The sequence below is a fragment of the Colias eurytheme genome, chromosome 6 (genome assembly GCF_061535395.1).
Source record: "Colias eurytheme isolate Ceu_HAF_F1 chromosome 6, ilColEury1 Martin Lab GWU primary, whole genome shotgun sequence".
NCBI classification, from domain to species: Eukaryota; Metazoa; Arthropoda; class Insecta; order Lepidoptera; family Pieridae; genus Colias; species Colias eurytheme.
In genome coordinates this window covers 8,131,644-8,158,095 of record NC_142985.1, presented here as the reverse complement: position 1 = coordinate 8,158,095, position 26,452 = coordinate 8,131,644, and the positions used below count along the sequence as shown (strand labels likewise).

The 26,452-nt window shown below is 31.9% G+C and overlaps 1 protein-coding gene and 1 long non-coding RNA gene across 2 annotated transcripts; one reads left to right on the top strand and one right to left on the bottom strand.

Annotated features, from left to right (window-relative positions):
- Window positions 1-367: 367 nt before the first annotated feature.
- Window positions 368-1,974, bottom strand: LOC149907822 (uncharacterized). Its single transcript, XR_016456805.1, has 2 exons — window positions 1,727-1,974; window positions 368-932 (listed from the first exon to the last, which is right to left on the bottom strand). It is a non-coding gene; the product is annotated as an uncharacterized LOC149907822 (long non-coding RNA).
- A 4,585-nt stretch (window positions 1,975-6,559) lies between these two features.
- Window positions 6,560-10,872, top strand: LOC149907821 (NADH dehydrogenase [ubiquinone] flavoprotein 2, mitochondrial-like). Its single transcript, XM_090102940.1, has 5 exons — window positions 6,560-6,673; window positions 8,288-8,475; window positions 9,694-9,901; window positions 10,206-10,282; window positions 10,746-10,872. Exons 1-5 carry the CDS (start codon window positions 6,560-6,562, stop codon window positions 10,870-10,872), a joined length of 714 nt encoding a protein of 237 aa, XP_089959066.1.
- Window positions 10,873-26,452: the final 15,580 nt, after the last annotated feature.

Sequence of the window (26,452 nt, the reverse complement as noted above, 5' to 3'; positions counted from 1 at the left end):
TATTTTTTGAAAATTTTGTGTACATACATTGAGATAATATTAATAGGAGACGACACCGCCTACATCACTTATGTTCCACTCAACATACGTCATGTGACGTATGTTGAGCGGTATTTTTTAATGGTTTTAAAGTGAAACGCATCAAACATGCCTTCGTGTGTGTTACGATATTGCACAAATAATACAAATAATACGGAAAAGTGCAAAGGAATAACTTTCATCGTTAAGTACCTAACTAAATAATAATTTTTAAAACTTAGTTAGAGCAAAAAAATGGCGCACAGATTTTGTTCGTGGTGTCTCCTCCATACGTAGTAATATTATCTCAATGTGTACATAGGGCAAAAAGTACTTAGCCGACAATTGTCCGTATTTAAGCAAAAAGGAACCACCCAGCAAAAACGCACTTCTGAGATATCAAAGGATTTACAAAAACATTTGCAGCTCTGTTAGATGAAGTAAAATTAAAATTTATTTTATTTAAATTCATTGATAAATTACTTATTTAAGTATGTGTATATAAATTTGCTCTGAATATTCTTAAACTTTCTAGATAATTAAGAAAATGTGCATGTGGTTCCTTTTAACATTTATCAATTGATAGGTTTTCTCTTATACAAAAAGGAACCACATCCCAGGGATTTCATGATATAAATGAAACTATGTATTTATAATATTGTAATTAAAGCTTTAATTAATAAAATACATAAAATAATGCTTCTATAGGACGTTTATTCGACGTTATCATCAAATTGGATTTCGAAATCCACCGTGTCTAGTCCATCTATGTGGTCTTCTATTGCATCATCACTAATGAGACCGTTATAAAAACTATGCATCTTGTGGAATGAGATGTAATATGGACTGAATATCGCTAGAAGGTGAAGAAAGCTTCTCCAGAGGCAGCGACGTATAAGGTTCTTCGTTATCTTCTGTAATAAAAAGAAAAAAGCTTTAAATCAAAATAATAAAGCCGCGTGGCTTTTATACGTAGGTAGGTATATGGCGACAGCAAAATATTATTAGTTCTTATAAAGCCGTGTCCCTACTAGACGACTAAGTATGTTGTATGTACATGCGCCATGTACAAAAAACTGGCTAAGTGCGAGTCGGACTCGCGCAACGAAGAGTTCCGTACCATTATCTATAAAAACGCCAAAAAAATCACGCCTTATTGTATGGGAGCTTCTTAAATATTTATTAAGCTATTGCATAGCTTCTATCGCGGGCCTTGAGCGCGGGGACCGAATCGAGAAATTCCGTTACGAAAAAACCTCACTCCGACGGGCTCGGAGGTGTGGCTTGAAGGCATGCTATGCAATAGCTTTACCGCGGCAGTCCCCGAGTGCCACACGTCTTTTTTTATTCTGTTTTTTAGTATTTGTTGTTACAGCGGCATCAGAAATACATCTAAACGTATTTTACCAAAATAGTAGGTAGGTACCTAGATCATCGACAGTTATTTTTAAAACAGGGTTTAGACTTTAGTAGTTTCATCTCACAATGACAGATGAATCGTAACAAAATGACTCTTAATTCGACTTGCCTTCGTGAACAACGACATTGTCGTTAAAATACGTAAATCCACAGAGGATTCCTCTTGTACTTACTTAATGAACTATCTTCTTAAAATCACACCACAATTGGGAATGAATCAAAAGTGGATAAAGCGTACCTGCATCTCAGATTCAATAAGTACTTATATGCATTAAATAAAACTACTTACCCGTTGTATCTTCATTATTATCTTCGGTGTTCGTCTCCAATGCTTTTCTTACCCATTGCTTGCTTATTTATTTATTACTAAACATTTTCACATTTAATTTTAAAGGTAATTAACAAAAACAATAGAACTTACTTCGCGGAGGAAAAAAACACCGTCGCGTATTCGAACTACTTCCCTGAATGTCACCTATATTGACAGATGTTCGACGTTATACTTAAAAAATCGGAGTTTTGCACTTAAGTAATGAAATACGTTGTTTAAAGATGAGAAGCATTGTAACAAGTCAATAAGGCATTTGGTTCCATATAGCGATGATGGTTTTCAGAATGTTTTACAATATTTATTTATGCATAATAGAACCGAATGCTTGTGGTTTTATTTTGCAATAAAAAATTACAATTAAATTATGTATTTATTTTACGCATAACCATACCACAGAAACCTGGTTCCATTTTGTGTATTAAAAATAATTGTTATTAATAGAAATATGTGTAATGTATAATGGTACCAAGTAGGTGTGGATCTGTTTTGTATAAAATGACATGATAGTAATATCGTTTATTTGTTTGAACAAAGCAGTCCCGTGGTGCTGTGGTTCGGTTTTGCTTAATATGGTATTATTCGTTGTTGCTGGTGGTTCCTTTCTGCTTTTAGTATACCTTGTTTCCAACGTAAAAATCATGTGGTTCTTGTTTGTATAAGAATTTAGACCACTTTTGGATGAGTATTCTTCAATAAAAGCAAAAAACGAAATTTGTCGAGTGGTTCCATTTTGCATAAATACGGACAATTATAGATAGGCACCGAGAGACCAATTTGCGACAACAGTGATGGACAGTCTATCTCATTGTTTAATAATTTATGTAGGCATATTAGCTGTGACGCGCTTCTGCGTGCTTCCAAAGACTCCATTTTAAAAAAGTTTAGCTTTTCGCTATAATTTGTAAGAATATTGTTTTTGGTGATATAACTTAATCTATTAATAAATTTTTTCTGTACTGATTCAATACGAGTAATATATTTTTTATAGTAAGGACACCAGACAACTGAATTGTATTCAAGGTTGGACCTTACGAGAGAATTATAAAGTATTTTCATAGCGAGAGTAGATTTAAAATCCTGTGTATTACGAAAAATAAAACCTAGCATTTTAAAACTTTTGCGAACCACCAGATCTATATGTGTATCAAATCTGCATTCCTCATCCAATGTAATACCTAAGTCTTTAAGATTGTATTTTTGATTAATAGCAATATCATCAATTTTATAAGTTGTTTTGAATCTAACATGTTTTCTCGAAAGTTTTATAAAATTACATTTACTTCCATTCAGTTGCATTAGGTTATTCTTACACCAGAGAGATACTCGATTTATATCATCCTGCAGTTTTTGTTGGTCTTGAGAGCAATTTACCGATCTGAAAAGTTTCAAGTCGTCCGCATAAACCTCATATTCAGATTCCAAGATAACATTTGTAATGTTGACCAAAAGCCTTGAGGCTAGCACTAATAGTCCTGATCGTATAAAGCTAAGGCAACCAGTTCAATAGTTTCTAATTTATATTATGCTTTAAAGATAGTTAGATATAACATACTAGATATTACATCAATTGCTCGAAACTCAATGTAGAAAATAGAATCAAACATTATAACAAAAAATCATCATATAAACTAGGCAAATTCTCACCGTTGTTTATTAAAAACGTTAATGGTGATGTGTATTTATTGATATTTAACGTCAAAACTTTTTTTGCTGGTTTTACACAATACAATTGAATAAAATTGACGTTTTAAGATATACGAAACGTGCGAAACACTTCAATAGGCTATTTGACAGTATAAAAAATAAATTACTTTTTTGTGTAATCCATATATATATAAGGTTTTTGAAGCGATTTAAATTAATAAATGATATAAATAATAACTTATTTATTTATAAATCGTCGAGAAAAAACATCATATTTTTTAAAATGACCACGTGACCGAAAACATCCATGATTGGCTGCATCTGCCATGACGTCACAGCGGCGTAAATAACAAGCGATCCCAACGTTTACTCACGTCGTTGCTGAATTTCGCTTTTGGTTTTGTTTCTTGTATAACTTATTTCTTGTGATTCAAGGTGTCTGTAATCAGTTTTGTTCTTTATGTGTTATTTTTGTTTGTCATGGAACCTAATTTCGAAAAAGCAGACAGTAGAAATCTACCTAAAGTGGACGCTATAATTAGGAAATAATTTTGTAATACTGTGCTATAATGGTTGGCATGTTCTTTAAAAACAACCAAGATTTTTATGCTCCTCAATTGAGAAATGTGAAAACAGCTACGTAAGTTAATATTTCAATCGTCATTCATTACCTTTTTAGTTAATTGTACCTACAAACATGAATCACAATAGCACAATAATAATGAAGTATACATTTTTTAGATTAAGTCCTTTATTTTTCATTTCAGCCATCCAGTTTATAGGATTGACGTGTTTGTATTGATTATTTTCAATATCAATACAAACACGTCATCATCAATTTATATATATCATGTATATATATCATTATCTTACGGCTTACCTCAAGCAGGTAAGTAATGAGACGATTTATACTATGTATTGCAAATAAAATAAACTGTCTACTAGGTATTCAACACCATACTTACATCGAAGTGGTCTTCACAAAAAAATATAACTGTTTTAATTGATATATCTAATATCACTTCGATTTCTGCGAGCTAACTGCAACCACTTTCTACGCATTTTTATATCTTTTGGAGCACATATAAATAATAGTTTGTCAGGGGTTTTAATAGTTGTATTTCTGTATCCAGGAACTACACACCACCTATAAGAACTCATTTTCTGGTTTTTAAACAGATTAACTTAATTATACTATAATTAAAACAAAAACGAACAATAAGTACTAGGAGCAAGTTGATGTTTACGACGCTGTGACGTCACCACGGTCGCGAGACGCCATATTCTTCAAAATTGTGTTTTGGCGGCGTATTTGAATATCATGTTTTTATTTTCCATTTTCTCAATGAATAACTACAAACAATTAAGAAACATGTGTTTTGTGTGCTCTATAAACGTATCTTAATAATTTGAGACAGTTATCAAAACCTTGTCAAATAGCCTATTGTTAACTTTTGAATACAGTATAATGTGGTATAATATAATGCTCGAACATATTTTATCGAACCATAATACAGCAGCGTATACAAACATTATTCTAAACATATCGAAATAAGGGTCAGTAGGTTGCATCTAGGGATGTAACGATACATGATTTTGCCGATACGATACCGATACCGATATTTGTAGTAATGTATCGGCGATACCGATACCGATACCGATATCGATGGCTAGGTAGAAAAATAAATAGTGAATTATGCATAAAAAGTTACCAACATTTAACAGAGACAACTGTTAATCGTATTCTTTTAAATAAAAATTCCAAATCAAAAAACAACAAAACCATTTATTTTAGTATTATTATTTTACGAAGTCAGTTAAACTTTAAGTAATACACATACAATCAGTACCTAATAAAAGTTTACTATAATTGGTAGAGTTTTTTCAGAAAACAAAGTGCGCACGCGCGGGCGGCCTCCCGCATCGTTCATTGGGCGCGGATTTTTGAATTATTTGATATCAAAAAAATTGGTTGTTTGTAAAGTAGGTTTACGATCGAGATGTTTACGTGATAACATAATGCAGTGGCAGCGCTCGAGATGAAACGGGAGATCGGTCCGTCTCTCTCTCGTTATACCTGCGATCGCGCTCGTGAGGTTTTGGTGTGACACAAGTTTATGAACATGTCACCCGACTAAAACGATTTTAAAAACGTTATTACGTTAAAAATTAAAAAAATTCTAAATTATTTATTTCTTTCCTTTACATGAACAAATTTGTGATTGGAACACTCCTAGTAAGCAAATAAAATGCTTGGGTCAGGAGGTTCCGCTCTTCCTTAACACTATTACAGAAACAGAAATAAAACAATATGAATGAATACAATGCAAAAACATAAAAGAAAAGAAAGAATTTAATAAAAAAATATCGGTATCGGTTGATTTATTATCGGCGATACCGATATATCGGCTTGCCGATATATCGGCCGATATATCGGTATCGGTATCGGTATCGTTACATCCCTAGTTGCATCGATAAACATCACTTACGATGTTAAAACCGCTTAAGCTGTGCTTCATCGGTGAATTTCTATGAGGTCAATAACGTACCCGAGATATTTGCTTCGGCGGCTTTACGGGAACGATCCTCTATATTGCATCCAGCGATATTAGTAGCTAGTGATCCGACAACTACCACCTTTTAGTATCACTTTCCGATATCCGCTAATAACGCCCCAGTTGCTAACAGGCTTAAGCCTTAAGATTCTACAATACAGGTATTACGAAATAAATTTGAGCGCTGTTTATTTAGTTCAACAAGTTAAGGGCTTTAAGCTGATGAAATTGCTGTGAGATAGAGGAACATAAATGTATTTAAGCCACAGATATAAGCTCTTTATATAAATTCTATTTTGCTTCTTGTCATAGAAAATTAAAAGCAATTCAGAGTCAACTGTCAGATGAAGGGAATAAATATTGGTTGTTGACTGTCACACATGTTTATACATACAATTTATGATGATATTGATTAGAAACAATTTACGTATTGTAAGTATCAGTCTTCTTATTTCCTTTTTTAAATCGTAAAGTCTTAAATACTTTTAAAAAATACTTTAAAGAAGCGAATACGTTTCCTGTGCCCACACTGTTTCTAATTCTCATATTATTATAATGTTCATGTATTTACTGCGTTGTCTAGATTCCACGAATGCGACAATTTTCCAGCTCGAAAAGCCTTCGAAGTGAAGAGCTTAATGTTCACCGCGATAGCAAAGATAACCACGCGGGCACGCCCTTTGAGTTTACGGAGGCTAATCTGACGGTAAATGTGGAGCATGCATTATAACGGGATTATATGCAATTTTCGATACATTATATTTGGCTACATTATACCACACATGAAAAATAAATAGTAATAAAATGGTGAAAAAAATGGGGCCATATATTGTATAAAATAATGCAATCATATAAAAGTAATTGAAAATAACACAAGAGATAGGATTGTGATGCATTTAAATGTTATGTGTATATCACCATTAAAAATATCAATCCAATTATTTGCTTATCATAAAACAAGCTAAACTAGAATATGATAAACTAGAATTCCTCGGTTTTCGAAATTCGATATAATTCTACTCTAGTGACTCCCACCTGCGTTCCACTGCACATATCCTGATGAAATATACTCGTCTGATCTGTATTGTAATATGAAAACATACTCGTGTTTCTTATGTAGCGATACGTATAGGAAACACTCCAAAATTTGAACAAGATGACCCACTACCTATATTTTAGAGATAAAATAATATAGGAAAGCTGTAAAATCCCTACATTAATGTGTATAGAAACAAATTCAAAAGCGAATTCTTGCATCTATTTGAATGATCTCATGATTAATTAATCTTAGGACGAAGGCACATTCTGAACGGGGCAATTATGAATTTAAATTTAATTTCGCACAGGTATTAATCGTAAATCATGGCTTGCGAATATTACTTTTCAATTTAACAAATGAGTACATTAAATTTAATATCTGTTACCTATAACACAATAAATTATCTGTAGTCGGAAATATAGTGGCAGAATATAACATTAACACTTTATTTACTGGGTTTAACAACTATACATTACAAATTTAATTTTGTAGACATTTATTTTGCACATTTGTTGTAGAATGTGATATTTTATCGTACTCGACACATTGAGTGCAATATTAAAAATTATTTATAATTATATATGGCTGGCAAATGTTAATGCGGCAATCATCAATTTTGCATTGAACAAGGTTGAAATATTCGCATAATTAACATCGATTCATTGTAATTATATGTAATTACATGCATCGTTTGTAATCAGCGTATTGCACTTGACTGAATTCGAACATGTTTATAATAAATACAATTTGACGCCTCTTCAATAAAAACTTGATTAAAAACCAATATATTGGGTTTTATTATCTAAGCTTAGTTTCCTTCATACAAATTTACAGCTGTTCTTGTACCCATCTAGTTTCATTATATTAAGATAACACCCAAAGCTTTGCAAGCTTCTCTGCTTTCTTTAATGTTTTTAGGTTATAGGAAACTTTGAACTATTTCTTTATGAGACTGTAACAAAGCAAGGATGGTATATAGTATCTTATATTTATTTTAGAAATAAACACTTGACAGCAAATTTAATATAACACAAGCTTTCACAACGTTTCAAATATTTTACAGTGAGCGTAGTGCCGTTTTAACAAGACTACCCCTGTAGTTTTCATTTAATTTTAGTAGCTGATTCCCGTAGGGCGTAGACTATTCTTTTGTAAGATACCAAATATTATGTAGTTACAAGTGGTATAAGTTTTGTAACTAATATGACTTCTTTTTATATTATGAACGTATAAATGTATGACTAAATTCGTGTGTATCAAAATAAGATTCCATCTTTCCAGAGATTATGTGCAATAATACAGAACTATCCCGTGGGTTGCGAGCGGTCAGCGCTCGGGGCGGCCCTGGACATCGTACAGAGGCAGATGGGATGGATCCCGATATCAGCCATGCACCGGGTCGCGGAGATCCTCAATGTGCCCCGCGTGAGGGTGTATGAGTGGGCCACGTTTTATACTATGTGTAAAAGGTTTGTTCAAAGTGTGCTTTACATGTATAGATGCAGGTAATATCGTTTTGAAAGTATACAAGAAAATGGACATAGGTGTTGAAATCTACGTAGTTAGCTAGCTCTAGCGTATATAATTTTAGTTTTAATCTTAATTTTATACCTATGTATTTGCACCTGGTTACGCTAGGGTTTGTATTTATTTAACTTTTCAAAATCTTTAAAAGTTAATATAAGTATGTTGTAAATGAAGGTAGATAAATTCAACAAACCAAAAGTCAATAAAGTCCTTCAGCATTTCTTCCGTTAAAAGTTGTTAAGGCAAATTACACGAATTTCTTTTATACAGGTAGGTATATAAAGAGGAATATTGAACTTAAATATTATAAAGGATAAATTACTTTAAAAAAAATCACATTCATATTGATTCCTTTAATTATGATAACGTAGTATACCTATTACCATGAAATAGATGTGTAATCCTGCTGAAGAGTTACTAAAATGATTTTGATAGATCATTGACACCACACATCCGATTTGGGCACTCAGTGCACTGATTAAAACCTCAATCGGTATTATAATGAGTACAAGTGCGTGTATTTATGTTAATTTTACATTTTCTGCTTCAATACAAATAATTTGCATGAAATTTATTCGTCAATCAAGTCATATTATTGACAAAAATACATACAAATGTTATATAGGTTGTAACTATTTTTTAGACAAAGTTTAGTCATGCATAAGAGAACCTTTATAACTTCTATGTACGATAAAAGAAATTTAGTCTTATAGCAATGCTTATAGCATTCTTTTCTTTGAAATTTACTCAAATTTTACAGTATTATGATTATTATTGCTTAATAATATAATAATAATATATTCCCATGAAATTTTGCACAAGTTCTACTACAGTTGAAACTACTTAAAGTTATTATTGATTCAGAACTAACAATCGATAGTTCTAGTCTCTTTGTGCTAAGGAACCTCATTCTCGAACTTAGTGGCTGCATCAATGGCTCTTCTATCTAAGAAATTACTCCTTTGTCAGAGAACATTGGCAAAAAGCGAACCCCTTTTTTCAGAAAACTTTCTTCCGATCCGTGAGAGTGCTAATGTTTATTTTGTTGTTGCATTCCTTATTATTTACAAGTGTTTCATTTACTGTTTGTCTAATATCATTACAGATATAAATGAAGAATGATGTTGATGATAAATACATTAATACCTTTGTTATTATAGACGCTATAGAGGAAAGTTCAACATAAAAGTTTGTGTGACCACGCCGTGCATGCTTCGCGGTTCTGACGTCATACTCCAAGCCGTGGAAGAAGCCACATGCTGCTGTGTTGGAGGCCTCTCAGCTGATGGGATGTTCGGAGTGGACACAGTGCAGTGCCAGGGCGCATGCGCCAATGCACCAGTTGTAGTTGTTGATGATGATTACTATGTAAGTGAGGCTGAATGCGTGCCAATCTAAATCGAATCAGAGAGATTATCTTGGACTATTGATGGTTAGGCGGTCCGTATCGCGTGTTATGCCCGAATGAGTTATCGGAGATGCAGTTAGAGGCTTAAATATGAATGAACATCCTAATTTCTAAATGTATGAGGAGTAATCGTTGTTATTTTAAAGGCAAAGTGAAGCCATCTAATTTAATAATATATCGTAGCAGCGTATTAAGTAGAGTTTCTAAATTTATTTTTCAAAAGTATAATAGGTAATATCTCTAATATTAATCTTTATTATTTAGGAAGACGTTACGGTTTGCGATGTGTATAACATCATACAAATTCTTAAATGTGGCGGCATACCACCTTGGGGACCGCAGTAAGTTCACAATTTAATTTTTAATTTGGATTTTTATTCTGTCACTAATGTAATAAAGATAGTAAAACTTAGAATATTTAAAGAAGTGCCGATAAAAATTGAAGACTCAATTTTTATATCTTTAAAAGCCAGACTGACTCAACGACTCAATTAAGTCTAAAGTTGAAATCTACTTTAAATTGAGTTATTGGACTAATTAATAAGAGAAAAATGTGAATAGGTACTTACTGAAATTTCAATAGAATGAGCGTTTCAAAACTTGAATATAATATGTAACAAGTAAAAAAAATTTACAAATAAATATCTGTCTATTTTCTTTAGAATGTGGTTAGTCTTAAAATCAATGGTCAGAATAAATTGTGAGTATTAAAATTAATTTTTTTTGGAAACGCATATTAAAACATTGAAGCACTCACGAATATTTTACAAATCAATACAATGAATGGTTTAAATTTGATTACAGGAGCTGTAGGTTTGTTGCTGAGCCCAGTGCAGGTTTAACTTCTCTGTTGGAGTGTCCGCCACCCCCTGGTTATGGTTTACAACCGGCATTATGCTCCGCCGGACCTTCGCAACCAAAAAAGAAGTAAACATTTTTCCATGGTGAATTAGAAGTGTATAATATGTCTTTTTATACTAATAAATGCATGGTGAATAACATCATGTTATATTATTTCAATATTTTCTTTTAGTTATAACAAATTAAATAATAAAATACTAAAGAAAGACGCGGGTTTTAGTTCTCGCCCTCGCTTCCGCCCTTGCAAACGAGCCGAGCTATTTTAAGATTATAACAGAGTTATACATTGAGAAATAATGATTTTGTAATTACTTCTTTGTCAGAGAAGAATTTATTACAGCACACATATTAATTATTTAAACAAGTAAAATTTCATTTCGTACGCATTAACGATTTAACAATTATTGCATTAATATTTTCGTTACAATGCACGAATTTAGTCTAACCACGGCTCGCTAACATTAGTGTAAAGACAAAAAGTTGGGCATTTATTTAATATTAATAGAGCAAAGCGGCCAGTGGGATTGTTCCCCGAAGGCGAATTTTCGACTTTCCTGCTTCTATGAATTAGCGCAATTAGGTTGCTACGTGGCTTGGTTTCTTATTCATTTTAAGGCTTCCGCTATAATGCTGCGTAATCTCGTTTCATTAAGTAGCCGTATATTTATGTCTGCTTTCGATTTTTCAATAGAGCTTTTCTGTATGAGTAGATGCCTTTTATTAGAGTAGATGTATTCCAGCAACATGTATTGTTCTGTTATTTATGTATCAATTCTTCTGTTCTTCAACAATAGGTACTATTATAAATTGGAAATACTTGTATTTCTGTATGGATGCCACTATTCTCAAAAACTGCTCTATCGATTTAAAAGTTATGTTGCCACTAGAAAGCTCTGTTTTACAAAGTACTCTAGACTTTTTTATATGCCGGGTTAACGCGGGCGAAGCCGGGACGAGTATTAGTAAGTATCAGTAACTTTCGGTAAACGTCTCAATTTAATACATATTTTTGTTCATAAATGACAAAAGGAGAATATACTAAAGAAACACAAAGGTACTTCACAAATAACAACAAATAATACCAAAAAAGAAAAAAATATAAAAGAAAATCCATTGTGGCGTACAAGCTTATTCTTATAAGGATCTTAACACACTGTTCTCAGGATAAAATTAACATAAATATATGCAATGAATGGCGTTATCGCCTTGTCGAAATTTTACTCCCCTGTATTCAAATATTAGCTATAAACTTTCTTCGTTTAAATAACAATGTTTAGATTTTCTTTTTTCTTTGTAATAATGTTTTAATGTGTTTGGATTTGTAAAGTTATAACGTAAATTTTGTGATTTTTCGCTATTTTCATTTTCAGCTTGGTTTGTAAATGGATGCTTTTCATTTTTAATGAAATAGGTACATAAATTTATGAAATAATTTAAATTCTATAAATTGTAGCGCCGCTGATTTAAACGACATTAATAGTTTTCATTAACTGCTTATATTTCTTCCAAGAAATACTTAAGCAATAGAAGTCTGCAAACATATTACCTACTCTATAATTGCCCCACATAAGGGTACAGGACCTCAAACTATTTGAATGAAAGTATCCGCTACTTGTAACCTACAATTTCTGAAACATAGGTACAAACAAACATCACCAAAATCTCACCAGTGAGCTAGCCAAATAATTTACCGACGTAAACGCGCGTAATTAGGCAACCAATCAATGCATCAATATCGGAACTAATCAAACAGGTAGTAAAACAAAGCCAGATTAAACGTAATCTCGATTGATAGCGATCTATAATTACATGTAACGTGATAAGTGAAGGTATTTGTAGTGGATCAAGTGGGGTCAAGGGAAGTAAATCTTTGGCCGAGTCTCCGATCGCTTACCCCCGGGACGAGCTCGTGCCGTAATTAAGCAGTTCCCGGCAATCACAAGAGATATTATCTTCGCCACAAACTTTAATTACAGGTGAAACTATCTGTTACAACAATGAGAATTGTTTGGCAATTGCTTCGAGTGGACGGCGATATCTTTCGTATTAGGTGCATTGGGTTCATTCGTTTATGTTTATTGGAAGATAATTGGGGTGTAATGTTTGTATGTTCTTAGTTGAGGTATCAGAGGTTCACTAAATTATATCCATGATTTTGCTAATTGGTATCAATTTTAAATTAATTTGTATTAAAAGCTTGTACATATCCTGTTATAATTATTAAACTTACGATGTGTGTTTAAATTGCTGATTTTCCTTAAGGAATATTAATTTATACGTATTCTTAACTTTTCACGAAATGTTTCCCTGTCTACATATGAATACTTGAAGGGAGATTTATATAAACAAAGAAATTTCGAATAACCGGAAACAAAAAACAGGTTCACATGTATCGTATGAGAGGCATGTGTAAACAGTGGGTCTGCAAAATTTCAATATAAAACTGAAGTCTGTCAAAACGTTGAATAATTTCGGTACATTTCTCGGCTATGGCAAATAAAACGTCCGAATGTTCGGCGGAGTAACGAGATAATGCGGTAGTTAATGTCGGTACCGGAAGCCATGGCTGCTTTGTTATTGCTTTAGGAAGCCGACTTACATTTTACAACGTAATTTGGACATTTGGAAATTATGTCAATTCTATTTTTGGTAAGGAATTTTGTGGTGTACTTTCAGTTAAGCTGGGTGTGCGCTTTGTCTAGAATGTACTCGTCTGAGATAATTTTTCAAAAAGGATGAAAGTAATTGTTTAGAACATTTTTCACTGCCATCATAGTTGTCCGAGATAAGTGCTGCAATAGAGTCAACAATCTGAACTTTTATTATACTGTTTTTAATTTATATTCTATTTAACGAGTCCCAAAGAGTGAATAACTGAATAGCAATCTATGTTCGGCATATAAATATTAAATAATTTGAAAATGCGATTCTATGGTATCCTAATTGGCTACATAGATAGGTCAAACATATTCTCATATTATTAAAATAAAGAATAAAATAAATGTCTTGCGTCAGATTGTATGTAGGAATTTATTGTCATTGATTTCCTATTTCGGTATACAAAAGCTACTTCGCTTTATTTATACCGAAACCCAGGCTCATTGAACCATTTAAGCTGCGTAAAGAGTTCTCCGTAGAAAATATCCCACAGAGATCTAAGAAAAATACTCACGAAAAGGTACAAACGCTGTTCTGCTGTTTCATTTGAACCTACACATTATTTGTTATTACGAGTTTTCAGAATGACGGTCCTTTAATAAAAATTAACTTTTATACGTAAGAAAGAATGCGTAAATACGACTTAAAATTGTATATTTGCAACGATTATTAAAGAGAAACAAATCTTATTTATGTGTAAATTATAATATTTTCATTACATTCTTTGATTTAACTACTATTATAATGTTAAAGTGTAATCTTATACATTATTATCATAATTTGCTTAACAGTGAGAGAATACAAAAGATGATAATAGTAAATCAAAACGATAAGAGTTGTTACGTTTGTAGAGCGAATTACCGTACCCTCGACAAAAATAGGCGATAATATGTTAAAGAAGATGATTATGATATAATAAATGTATTATATTTTACTACGTGTAAGGGCACTAGATACCTACGTAATTTACTCTTCTTAAACTTCAAGTTCTTTACATAATTTCCTTTCATAAATAATCAAACGACACATTCAGAATGTTAACTTCGCCACATAATTTAGTATTCTGAAGACGCTTCAACTTTGACGTCTCCTTGCTTTTATTAAATGGTTATGTTTCAGTAATGTAACAATAAAATATATTTGTAATACGTAGTCAACATATTGTACACAAATGTCGACTGCGCAAACCTTAGAAATCTATGAAGCGGAACGCTTTCTTCCCATTGTATGCTGATAACACGAATATGATTTATGGGAACGAACATAAAATCCACGAAGGATTCATACATAGAGGTCATAAAATTTAGACGAGTGATTTATATGGTAAAGTTTTAGGGAATCGCCGTTTTCTGTGACGCGTTTTTTCGAGGGCATTGTTCATCGTTAATCTTGGAAACAAAAACAGCAAGTTCGCGGCGGCGCGTCTGCTCTGGCCATAATTTAGCTGAAACAAGTGCGCACGACATGCGGCCGTGATAGTTTTCTACATACTTTGCCTAGAAATCATTAGCATAGCATAAACTGCATGAAAGGAGTTGCATAGAATCTTTTGTAAATAGTATACTAACTTGGCTTCGAGAATGCTCGATAGATTGAACATTGTCGTGTGTTATTATGACTACAAAAATGTAACTTATATTAACGTGATAACGTTTTTAAAATCGTTTTAGTCGTGTGACATGTTCAGAAACTTGTGTCACACCAAAACCTCACGAGCGCGATCGCAGGTATAACGAGAGAGAGACGGACCGATCTCCCGTCTCATCTCGAGCGCTGCCACCAATAAGACGTTATCACGTAAACATCTCGATCGTAAACCTACTTTACAAACAACCAATTTTTTTTAGATGAATATTTTACCGTACCTAATTAATAACAAAAATAACACCAACAAGTTTCCTACATAAATAAGCAAATACTCATGAATGCAATGTATCGAATGTAAATATACAAGTAAGGACCAAGTCTGAAATTTACAACGTAGAATAGTCAATTTAAAATTGTACTATTTAAATTTTATTCATTTCGTAATATTTCATATCTAAGATGCAATTTGTAAATATGATTATACAAGTTAATTATTTTATAAGTATTATAATATAACATCGATTAAAATGGCTTCAGTCACTAAATTATTAATAATCCCATGATATCTTAGCACTTAAGACATAATTTTACGAGACATAATGTTGATTTTATGATCGAAAGTAGGTGGAAACTTATCTACGATGCCTTCCATTATCCTTTTAATAAGCCTGAATAATATATGAGGATAAATTGGAGAGGCTCAAGACTTTCACTTCTAGGAACTAGAAACTTTCAATGTTAGAAAATTTTGATATTCTATGATTCATCAAAAATACATTTTGGAAATTAAAAAGCAAACATTATAAACAAACGCAAACTACTTGAATATTAATTGATTGGTGACAAATGGGTATTAATAGTGGTAATTGTATCATGTAAAAACTCTCTTTTGTTTTAACAACTAAATAATGAAATTACATTCAATATAACGTATGGATTTTAACAGAAAATAGGCAGCAGAATAAACAGATCCATTATAATATTAGCTTTTACGTTATCACGTAACAAGTAATTTATAAGAGTGTTGTTAACCAAATAAAAATAACACGAAAAACAAAACAATCATTGTGTTTGTGCTCAATAATTAATTGGACGCATCAAAATTCCGCTTACAATGTGAAATAAAAATCAGCCGATATTTAAGTAGACTCTCATATTTTGTAATAAAGTGGGGTCTGTAGGCTAATTTACTTGTGCCCATTAAAGTGCAAACGCGGGTTTCGGGTGAAAATTGATGAGACCCTGTACGAGCTATCGATCAAGATTTGTATCCCAATTCTCTTAAAACTTAAGTAAGTCTAGCGAATTGAATAACACATTTATTATTTGCTGAAAGCTCAAGAAACGTAGCGATAAATATGGCACTAAATGCTCATAAAGTTATTACCCGGGAGAACTAGTTTTGAAATTGTATCAATTACTTTATATTATGCTTTGTTCAATATTCGAAAGATATGAAGTTACGCAGTGGCAAACAATATTTGTTATAATATTTTTTTAAATACATCATCACTACATAGTATAAAACAAAGTCGCTTTCTCTGTCCCTATGTATGCTTAAATCTTTAAAACTACGTAACGGATTTTGATACGGTTTGTTTTAATAGATAGAACGGTACTCGAGGAAGGTTTTAGTATATAATTTATTAGGTTTTAGACAAAGCGGGCGAAGTAGCGGGCGGAAAGCTAGTAATATTATATTATAGTCATTTGTGCATGCTTTATAGACAATAATGCGCCTTATTTTTTACTAGCGGTCCGCCCCGGCTTCGCCCGTGGTACATATTTCTATGATAGAATGTAGCCTATGTCCCTTCTTGGGTATCAAAATATCTCCATACCAAATTTCATCAAAATTGGTTCAGTAGTTTAGGCGTGATTGAGTAACAGACAGACGGAGTTACTTTCGCATTTATAATATTAGTATGGATTTTGATATATTAATAATGTCTAATGTTATATACATTTTATAATATTGAAGGTTTATTTATTTAATTTCTAGCTTGCGTGAAAACTTTCTGAATCACTCTTGATTAGTGTGAAGTTTTAGAGGAACCGCCAGCGCTAGTGAGTAATAAGTAATATGTAGAAACCAATCCTTTTATACCCGGAGATATATGATTGAAGTGCAGGATTCTTCGAAATCTACGGCTTCCTTAATAAGCTATTCGTTGTATAATATGAAAATGTGTAAAACAAAAAGGAATAAAATACACCAAGTTTAATTATTGCGAATATAATATAGTTAACGGCTAACGCGATGAATTATAAAATCAAGGAATACTGCCAAATATTGTCCAAGTTACCTAAATTTTTTTGTTTATATTTAGAAAATAAAACGATAAATTCTGTCGTTACAAATTATTTAATACAACGTACAACCCGCTACAAATATAAAATTATTTCATATATTTGTGTTCACATATTTAAATTTTTATTCATATTTTTCCTCAATTATATATATATCCACGTGTAACTTTGAAAATAGCCTCAATTATTTAGAAACATAAAAATATTTCTGCGAACAACTTTGTACAACCTTTACATCTATGGATTACTTCGAAGTGGCAAAAACAGCAGGGAAAGAGAGAGAAGTAAGCTAAAGTTGTGATTGATCATAGCAAATGGCTTGTGTCGCGAATCTCTCCCACTGATAGCCAGAAGCGGCACCCCGTGAAACTTTACGAGCCTCCACTCGTTCGTGAATACTACGTTAATTCGCTAAATCTATTCATTATTGTACGTACTTATGTACATCTATACTAAATATTTTTATGTGTGTTTTTACTAGTGCTTACTAATGAAACTTTGGATGAATGACTTCTAAACCGATTTCAAAATTTTATCAGCAGCAGAATGCTGTATTTACAAAGATATCCAGTAATGGTATAATAATATGTAATTACTATTTAAATAGTATGTCCTTACTTTATCTTAAATCCATAAAATATTTAATTACTCTCTCTTATACAAGTTTGAAATATAGATAATTGATCTTATCACTAGATATCAAGATTTCAGTGTTAATTGAAATGTGATTTTAAAATGTTTAATTCAAACGGAACACCCAATTTTTTACGAAACCACGATAAAACACCTACTTATGATGGCTACGGCCATAAAAACGGTTCACTGTAGAATAAGCCTCAATATATGGGTCCATAAAAAGCACGGAAACATAAAATTTTCCAGTAATATTTTAGCAATTTCCGATATGGGTCTTAGAGTCAACGTAGAGAAATTAACTGTCCTATCTACAGTAGTTATTGATAATATCAAATGGGAACCATATCGTAACAGTTTGCTATTAGTCACTCGACTTAACCATTTTCGGTTGAACAAACATAAAAATAAAAATTTTTAGCAGAAATTTTTAGTAAGAAACATTCGGTTTTATTTTTTCATTACCATAATTATAACCATCATATTATTATAAAGTGTTGAATCTAAAACTCAGAATATAGGTGTAATATGATACGTTAGTAGATGAATGAATATGTACCTATAGTATGAAACACTCTTCGGTTTGAGCTGATTAAACACATTCCTGTTCGCTGCAATTTCATTAAAATTGTATGTTTACGAACCAATCCATTTATTTATTAGGCTCTTGTATGGAGGATTTAAAATGTTGCCTAAATAATGAATTGGGTTTTGAATGAAGATCGATACAGATATACTTATTTATAAAACATACTAAAAGAGATTTGTGCTTTATATTTTTATATTATTTAAGACAAAGCACAAATGTGACAACGTTTACGTAGTTGAGAAATGTCGAATAAGTTGAGATCATTATTTGAAAATTGTAACTATATTCGATACTAGAAAATTTCACGGAACGTCACGATGAAATTCTGAAATATACATTCCAATAAAAAGAAAAGTGTTCTGGGAGACGCTGAAAATGTGTCCGCATTTGGACAAATTTGGGTCGAATATAACCTCGAATGGAGAGAGTGAATGGTGCCTTATAGCAGTAATATAAAATCCAAATACAACCTCTTTTATCAACAAACATTGAAGGGGTTCTTAATTTACAAATTATCTAAGGAGGCAAAAGAAAAGGTATACTGTATTTATTGATACAGTGTACCTTTACTTGTATTATCTGTTAAAAGTAAATAAAGGTATATTTAGTTAATATTTCGTCGTTTTGATTTTTTTTAAAGATGCTTAGTTGTGATGAAACTTCTTTAACACTATCATTAATGTTTGTGATAAGAAGACAAGTACTTTCTGTAAATTTTCCTACTGTTAATATACTTTCTGTATAGAAAAGTGCAAGGGAAATACGCCTTGAACGTCACATTAATTAAAAATGGTAATAATCGCATCGATATTTCTTCAGCGTCCAATTTGAGGGGGCAATTTAAATCTGTCGCCTTACACAGTAACTGTAACGAGGCAGCGAGCATAGACGACTTTTTGTTCTCAAGATTAACGACAAAGTGTGGGTCACAAAAAAAGTGCCGGCAAGTACGGAAATTACCAAAACTTCGTGTCGAAGCCCGAAATTTTCTTGTTCTAAATGTCGTCGTAAATGAAAGATGGCTCTTTTAAAATCAGAAAAGAAATTAGGAACAGACGTTTTTAGGATTACGAGTTTTGTAACAACTTAAAACTGGGGTTTTTTACAAAGGGCTGAAGTGGTTTTTGATGTAACACCTATTGATGGCAATTTCAAATTTATTTTGAAGTGTAAAATTTTGTTATTTTGCATATTCAACGCGAATAATGAACAGTCAGCCGATGCAGTGGAACGCATTTTTATCGCTCGTAGATATTATGTAAAACTTTTCTGTTACAGAAATAAAAAAGATTAATTTTGTATTAAAAAAAAAGACACAATATAGTATTACAGAAATATTTTTTTATAACACTTAAGTTGATTAATACAGAACCCAACTAATAATGTTCATATTTGAATATAAATAATTAAATAAATTCACCATACTAAAGATAAAAGTGAGTTTTCAATCAAGACATAAAAGCCCATTGTTTAATTATTCTCTGCATAATCCCAGCAATTTAAAGATTAAACGCATGCCGTGTAACATCATGCATTCATCGTATTCATCAAGAATATCTCCCATTGTGAATTGTTGAAAATATATGGGCCGGGTTTTTAATTAATTTTTAATTTTGCGTCCATCATGAGTGTAGGCATCGCTCGGTGAACAATTCATCCAACGCGTCTACGTGACAAGCCTCACTACTAGTAATATCTAAAGATAATACTGGATGGAATTATTACATTTTTTATGGGTTAAGTAAAGGATCGCGACACGAGAACTTAAAACTTGAATTATATGATAAACGAAGTATTATAAAAAATAATGATGTATTATAGAGATGACACCTTGTAAATCCAATTAATTACATTGTCATTAACAACGTCTTTAGTTACCAGTTACGGTTAATCATAATATTAAGAATTAACTTGAGCTTTTAATAATCTAATTTTGCTCTTATGCTAAAATGCTACTAAGAAATTAAAAATGTTATTTTAATCCGCAATATAAGCTGCATAACAACAGTAAGATTAAACACGTACATTACAAAAGTAGTGTCGGAAACGGTTCCATAATTAGCACTTGTAGTAAGGCGAAAAAAGGCCGCGTTAACTCATATTGGTCGCTAAATTAGGCTCACATATGAAAAGTTACGTATACCTACGGTATTTGGGCGAATTTCCGGCGCAGGGCAAAGCGTTTCCCGCTAATGACGGCCCCGACCCAACAATATATCTCTCGTAGTTAGGCGCAGAAATCACGGCGACTCTTGCGCTTGATTGAGTTTTCTTTTCCATTGTGCTTCCATTAACAAAATAGCTTTCTCCCCTGTGCCCTCCCACAGCGCCATGTGTTCGCGAAAAATTATACGATCCATTTTTCTTACGCCGCCGCACTCAGCTCGCGTAGCTTAAACAGTTTCCGATGATTTTTATGTTTGCGTGAGTAATGTTTATGAGAAAATTGATCAAATAAGTGTATAAAATTTGTGTGTATTTTATTAGCCTACATAAGTAGCAATAATAATATTTTTTAATGTAAAAAGGAGCGTTTTATATACATCCAAGCTAGGTAGTCAACTTCCTTAAATTGAGTTAATTTGAAAATTAGCGGGTATATTAATTGTTCCTATCTACGTACGACCGCAGTGTTCTTAGTACTTATACGAAAGTAAACGAAAGCTGCCCCTGAGTGCTCTTGTAGAGCTACCGTCTAATTAACAACGTATCTAATTATACCATCGCCGAGCAAGCTCCGGCAAGAGAATTTCCCAAATTACTTATTACGAAACGCAATTACACTTAGGGGTAATGCTACGAGACACGTATAAGACTCATTTGGAAATAAAAACGCCGCCAATTAGATAAAGGTATGTATTTATTGAAAACAAACTGCATTATTTAATAAAGGGATGCACCACTCGTATAATGAATTTTAAAGACAAAAAGTTTTTGGAAAAATTATATCTGTCTTTAGTAAAAAGCAATTGTAGACAGTCTACAATAAATTACGAATAAAGAGAGACAATTTTAAGATACAAAGAATTTTTAATAATAGAATTATAAAGAACTTGCCAATAAATCAGATCAAGAACGATCACAGTAATAAGAAATTACAAAAAAAAACATTCAAACTATGAGTTTAAAAACAATGTACACTACTTTAAGTTGTTGCGTAAAATTTACTCTATATTTTGCCAGCACAACGTATCTACTGAAAGTACAAAAAATCTAGTAACATTGAATGTAACATTTTTCTTATTTACCGTGAGTGATAAAAGTCGTACTTAAGCTTAATTTTGGTTCCAGCGCTTCCGCCATTAAGGGTTTTAAAAGCATTTTCTACCTCCTTCCTTGTCTAATTGTTATATAAACTAAGAAAATGCGTATTTACGGCTATGAAGAAAATAATAATATAATATAGGTATAAATACCGAGAATTTAAAAGCTTGAAATCTAGCTTTACGCTATTTCATGAAATCCCCATTACGTGTATTTTATGCTAAGAGTCCTTTCGATTTAATTTCCTGTTCACAGATTCAACCGTCATATTTGGATAATAAATTTGACAAGTTTTGAATTTTGTTACAATTAATCACGAGTCGTGTTTTTTGAAAATTCCAATATTCTCCTTGGATTACAAACGAATACGAATAAAGAAGAGTTTGATTTTAATTAAGAGATATTGGAGTTTGGTCTTTTGTTATTTTCACCAGCTTGATTAGATTTTCGCGAAACAATGTGTAAAGAGACAGATACCAAATTGAATTGCAAAATTATTAAAATTTATTTTGGGACATGATACATATTTACCATTTTGAATTTAGATATGATTTTGTTTTTTTTTGTTCATAATATACAACGGGTATTTTACTTTATCTAAATTCGGTATTCACTGCGTATAAAGTATCTAAAGAATTCACAGCAATGCATTATTACGGGTAGTAATGGTCAAACAAGAGGACAATTGTTAATTTGAACATTAGTTTCTTACTAATTAGTAGTATACATTTTGTTTTAGTATTGTTTAAACTTTATGTGCAATATCGTTAAAATAAATAATAACATAATATAGAAATATATATTTTATTTTGTTCACAATTTAAAAGTAAAGATTATTCTCATGATCTTATTGGACTCATCTGAGTTCTAAATGGCAATAAAAACTTTAGAATAAATAATGATTAATACTAATTGGCTAAATAATTTAATTGAAAAAGAATAAATAACAGTAACAATATGTTTAGCCGTGAAATCGTCACAAAAGGGTACCTTATAAAAACCTTATACTTGTAGAGATTGCACCAGTGTGGAAACATAATTCACATAAACCATTCGTAAATTTAAAGTAGGTAAAAAAGGAAATCCAGATTTGGAATACATCTAAAGAGAATAATTACGCAACAGCCAAATACCTAGATAGAGTAGGATTGTGGGTGTGACACTGGGTTAAGAATACATCTAGCTTCCAGAAGTCTAGAGATAGGTCGGAATATTCAGCTAAAGACAAAGGAATACGGAGGAAATCTATTCCGAGCGAGTCGACTAAATCTCCCGAGGCTTGCGGTTTGCATTCGCAATGCAATGTTTTTGCTGATACTTGCCTGTTGCTATGAATACGCCACACTTAAATGTCGAGGCGAGTGATATCTCCCTTGGCACAATACATAAAATGTTACGACTTCAAGGTAAAGATGAAAAATGTCAATGTATTGTGAAGCGTGTAAAACGGTTTTGAAACAACTACCAAAAACCTGAGAAATGTTTAAATTCGATTACCTACGATGCGGAATTCGAACCCGCATTTTTCGCATTTGAATGGTATAAAACTAAATATCAAATATCAAAAACAAACGTAACTTGGAAATATATAATTAGTTTGACTGAGTGTGGTGTATCAATTTGCGCGTATCATACAAATATAATTACAAAGCAATTTCTATACCGTAATTATGGTGTGGATGATTTTAATTAATGTGGAAGTAATGTCTATCAATCAATTTGTTTTCACGCCTGGAACATGAGAGAAATCTGGATAAATTTTGATGTAGAGTTAATCAAATGTTTTACGGGTTTGTTTTGTTATATTATACCTGCCACTTTTTGTCGAAAAGTAAACTCAGTAGCATGGATTGAATCTAAGCTATTAAAGTGGCCAGTAACAATGCAAAATATGAATTCTTTTACTATTTTTGTGACCCACTGCTGGCCACCGCATGAATACGGTTCCCACTCCAACGGCTTATTTACCTTTGTTTAAAAACTTACATTCGAGTATTTCATAAATGTTAGCCATTTAAAATTCCTTCCTTTCATTTTTCATAGCATTACACCGGCGCTTCAAAATGTTTTATTATAACTTTTTTTTAAATGTGGAGGTTTTACATACCGTTGTTTTGTTTTATGAATTTATAAAACGAAAACCCGTTTCAAATAAAAGAAGTAATGGATCGTAAAATTCTTTGGATTCACAACATTTCGGGGTTGTTGTGATTGTGAAAGACTATGTTTATGATCATGCGAGTGTAAACATATTTTTTTTTAGTGTAAACAAATTAGGCAATTTATTTTACGCGCTATAAATGCATACGAGTATGCGACAGTAAAGACAAAATGGGAAATAACGAAAACTTATAAAATGTTATTACAAAAACGGTAACACTTCCTAGTAAAATGAAGAGCATTTGCAATTCACAACAATTACATAATTTATGACTGGTGTTAAGAATAAGAGGAAAAAGCTCGTATATTTATTTTCCTCGAATTGTTCACGCAGACAAAGCTCGTTGTCTGTCAAACGATCGTAGGGGAGTCAATATTTTGAAATCACAAGTTGGAGAAAAAGCAAATACCTCGTTAAGGAGGATTCGCTTGAATAATTTCACGTAAATACAACCTTCCGCGCGATTTGCAATTCATATCCTAAATTAACGAACAAAAGCCTAAATTATTCAATTTAAGTATTTTCTAGTACTGCTTGAGGGTGTTTGCAATTTAACGAGATTATTTATACGAAGATTAATTTTACGGGACAGCGAAATTTATTTGTGAAAAGTTTTCCGTCGTATTTTTTTAATAAGTTAGAAAAGTACCTAATAAATTATTGTAGTTCTAAAATAACATGCTATATCTATGGTTTGATCGTATTGTATTTACATTATGTAAACATAATATGCTGCATGCTTTTTATTTTTGTTTAATTATATTTTTATCTTCAGATTGTAGATAAGTACTGCTGAAAATGTATATTCTCTTGTTACATTTTCCAAGACAGTCCATTATTATTGAAAGCTCAATGCTTAGCAAGAAAATTTAAATTATTCCCTACTTTAGATAAGTGATCAAAAATTCTAAAAAAAGTTCTTCAATAAAACATCTAACCTTTAGTATTTCAAAGTTTAGACTCAAAGAAGAGAGAACAGAGATAATTCAAAGCCGAGCAGACGTTAACTCATTTTTGAAAGTTTCAATTAAATAATGATAACCAAAGCAAAAATTACAATCGAAATCGTTATTATGAAACTAGGCCTTATTCCGGCAATTTGTGCCTCAGTTTAGTTAATTAGATTCGCTGGCTATTTGAATGGTCACCAACATTCGGTGTTAGCAAAATTAGATTACTATAATATAATTTAGAATTGCCTTTGCAGTATATGCCGGGATTACAATTACCTGAACGATTTTGCCCTCATTAAGGAAAAAGTTCATGAAGCATGGCATTTTCATTATAAATAAGGGTTTTCAATTATCTAATGGAAACCCTCTTAGAAGGTTTAAAATATTTATGCCTAATTTTATTCATTACACCGGAATGGGTCGTGTGGTTGTTTAAATGGGAATGGATATTACGTGACAAATAATACAGGAACTATTGTTAAACTATTATTTGCATGGATTTGGAAATAAATTCATGTTACCAAACTGTCGTAGAGATAAATTATACTCTTAGATTATACATACTATTACAATTCTTGTATCAACAAATGGACGTGAAAGCTGAAAGATTATGCGAAAAATTATAATTAGGTTCAATATTACAGTATGCTTTTGTGCGGTATGCGGTATAAAAGTATGTTTCTTTATATATTTTGCTCTTGAGATGGCTTTTAATTTGACATATTATATAAGATTTCTTAAGGAAACATTAAAAGCATGGGATTTTTTATAAGCTTCCACAGTTTTCTTTGAAATTGGTCGCACTTTTGTTATTCAGTAAAAAATCATAATATAATAGAACAAGCTTAGAACGTAATTACCTTTAGTAAAATATAATATAATAGGTACGTTTAATAGAATACTTGTATATGTATAAACTGAAGTAATTAAATTTCAATAGCTTACGCCCAAGGGAAGGCTTTGTAACAGGAAGTAATTAATAGGAGACACTGAGGTAGAATACAAACTTTAAGTGACCGAAATAACAAGCAATATCACATTAATAATCATAAATAACATATAACAGCTACCGCAAATAACGGTTACAATATTTGGGTATCTGTGAACAATAACTTTTCATAATAAATATAAATTTTATAAGGCGTCAGGGGCCATAATTTCCGTTCGTTGATCCTCTCATTAACAGATTCAGCCCCATTCATAAACAATACAAATCTACAACAAAGCAGGCTCGTGTCTAATCCTGTATCATCGCGGGCTTACAAAAGCAACCTGTAATTGAATATGAAATAAAAGTAAATTAAAGCCATCAACCGTGGACTTGAATATTAATAATTCTGTTTCGACCGAATTAGACCCTCATAATCCAACCCTTCAGTTTCAACCTTGGTTACTGTGTAATGATTGACGTTTCGGCCACTGGCTACTGGCCTTTTGTGATAGGATTATTATGTAAAGCGAACGTTAATTAATGGGTTACTAGCCAAATATTGAA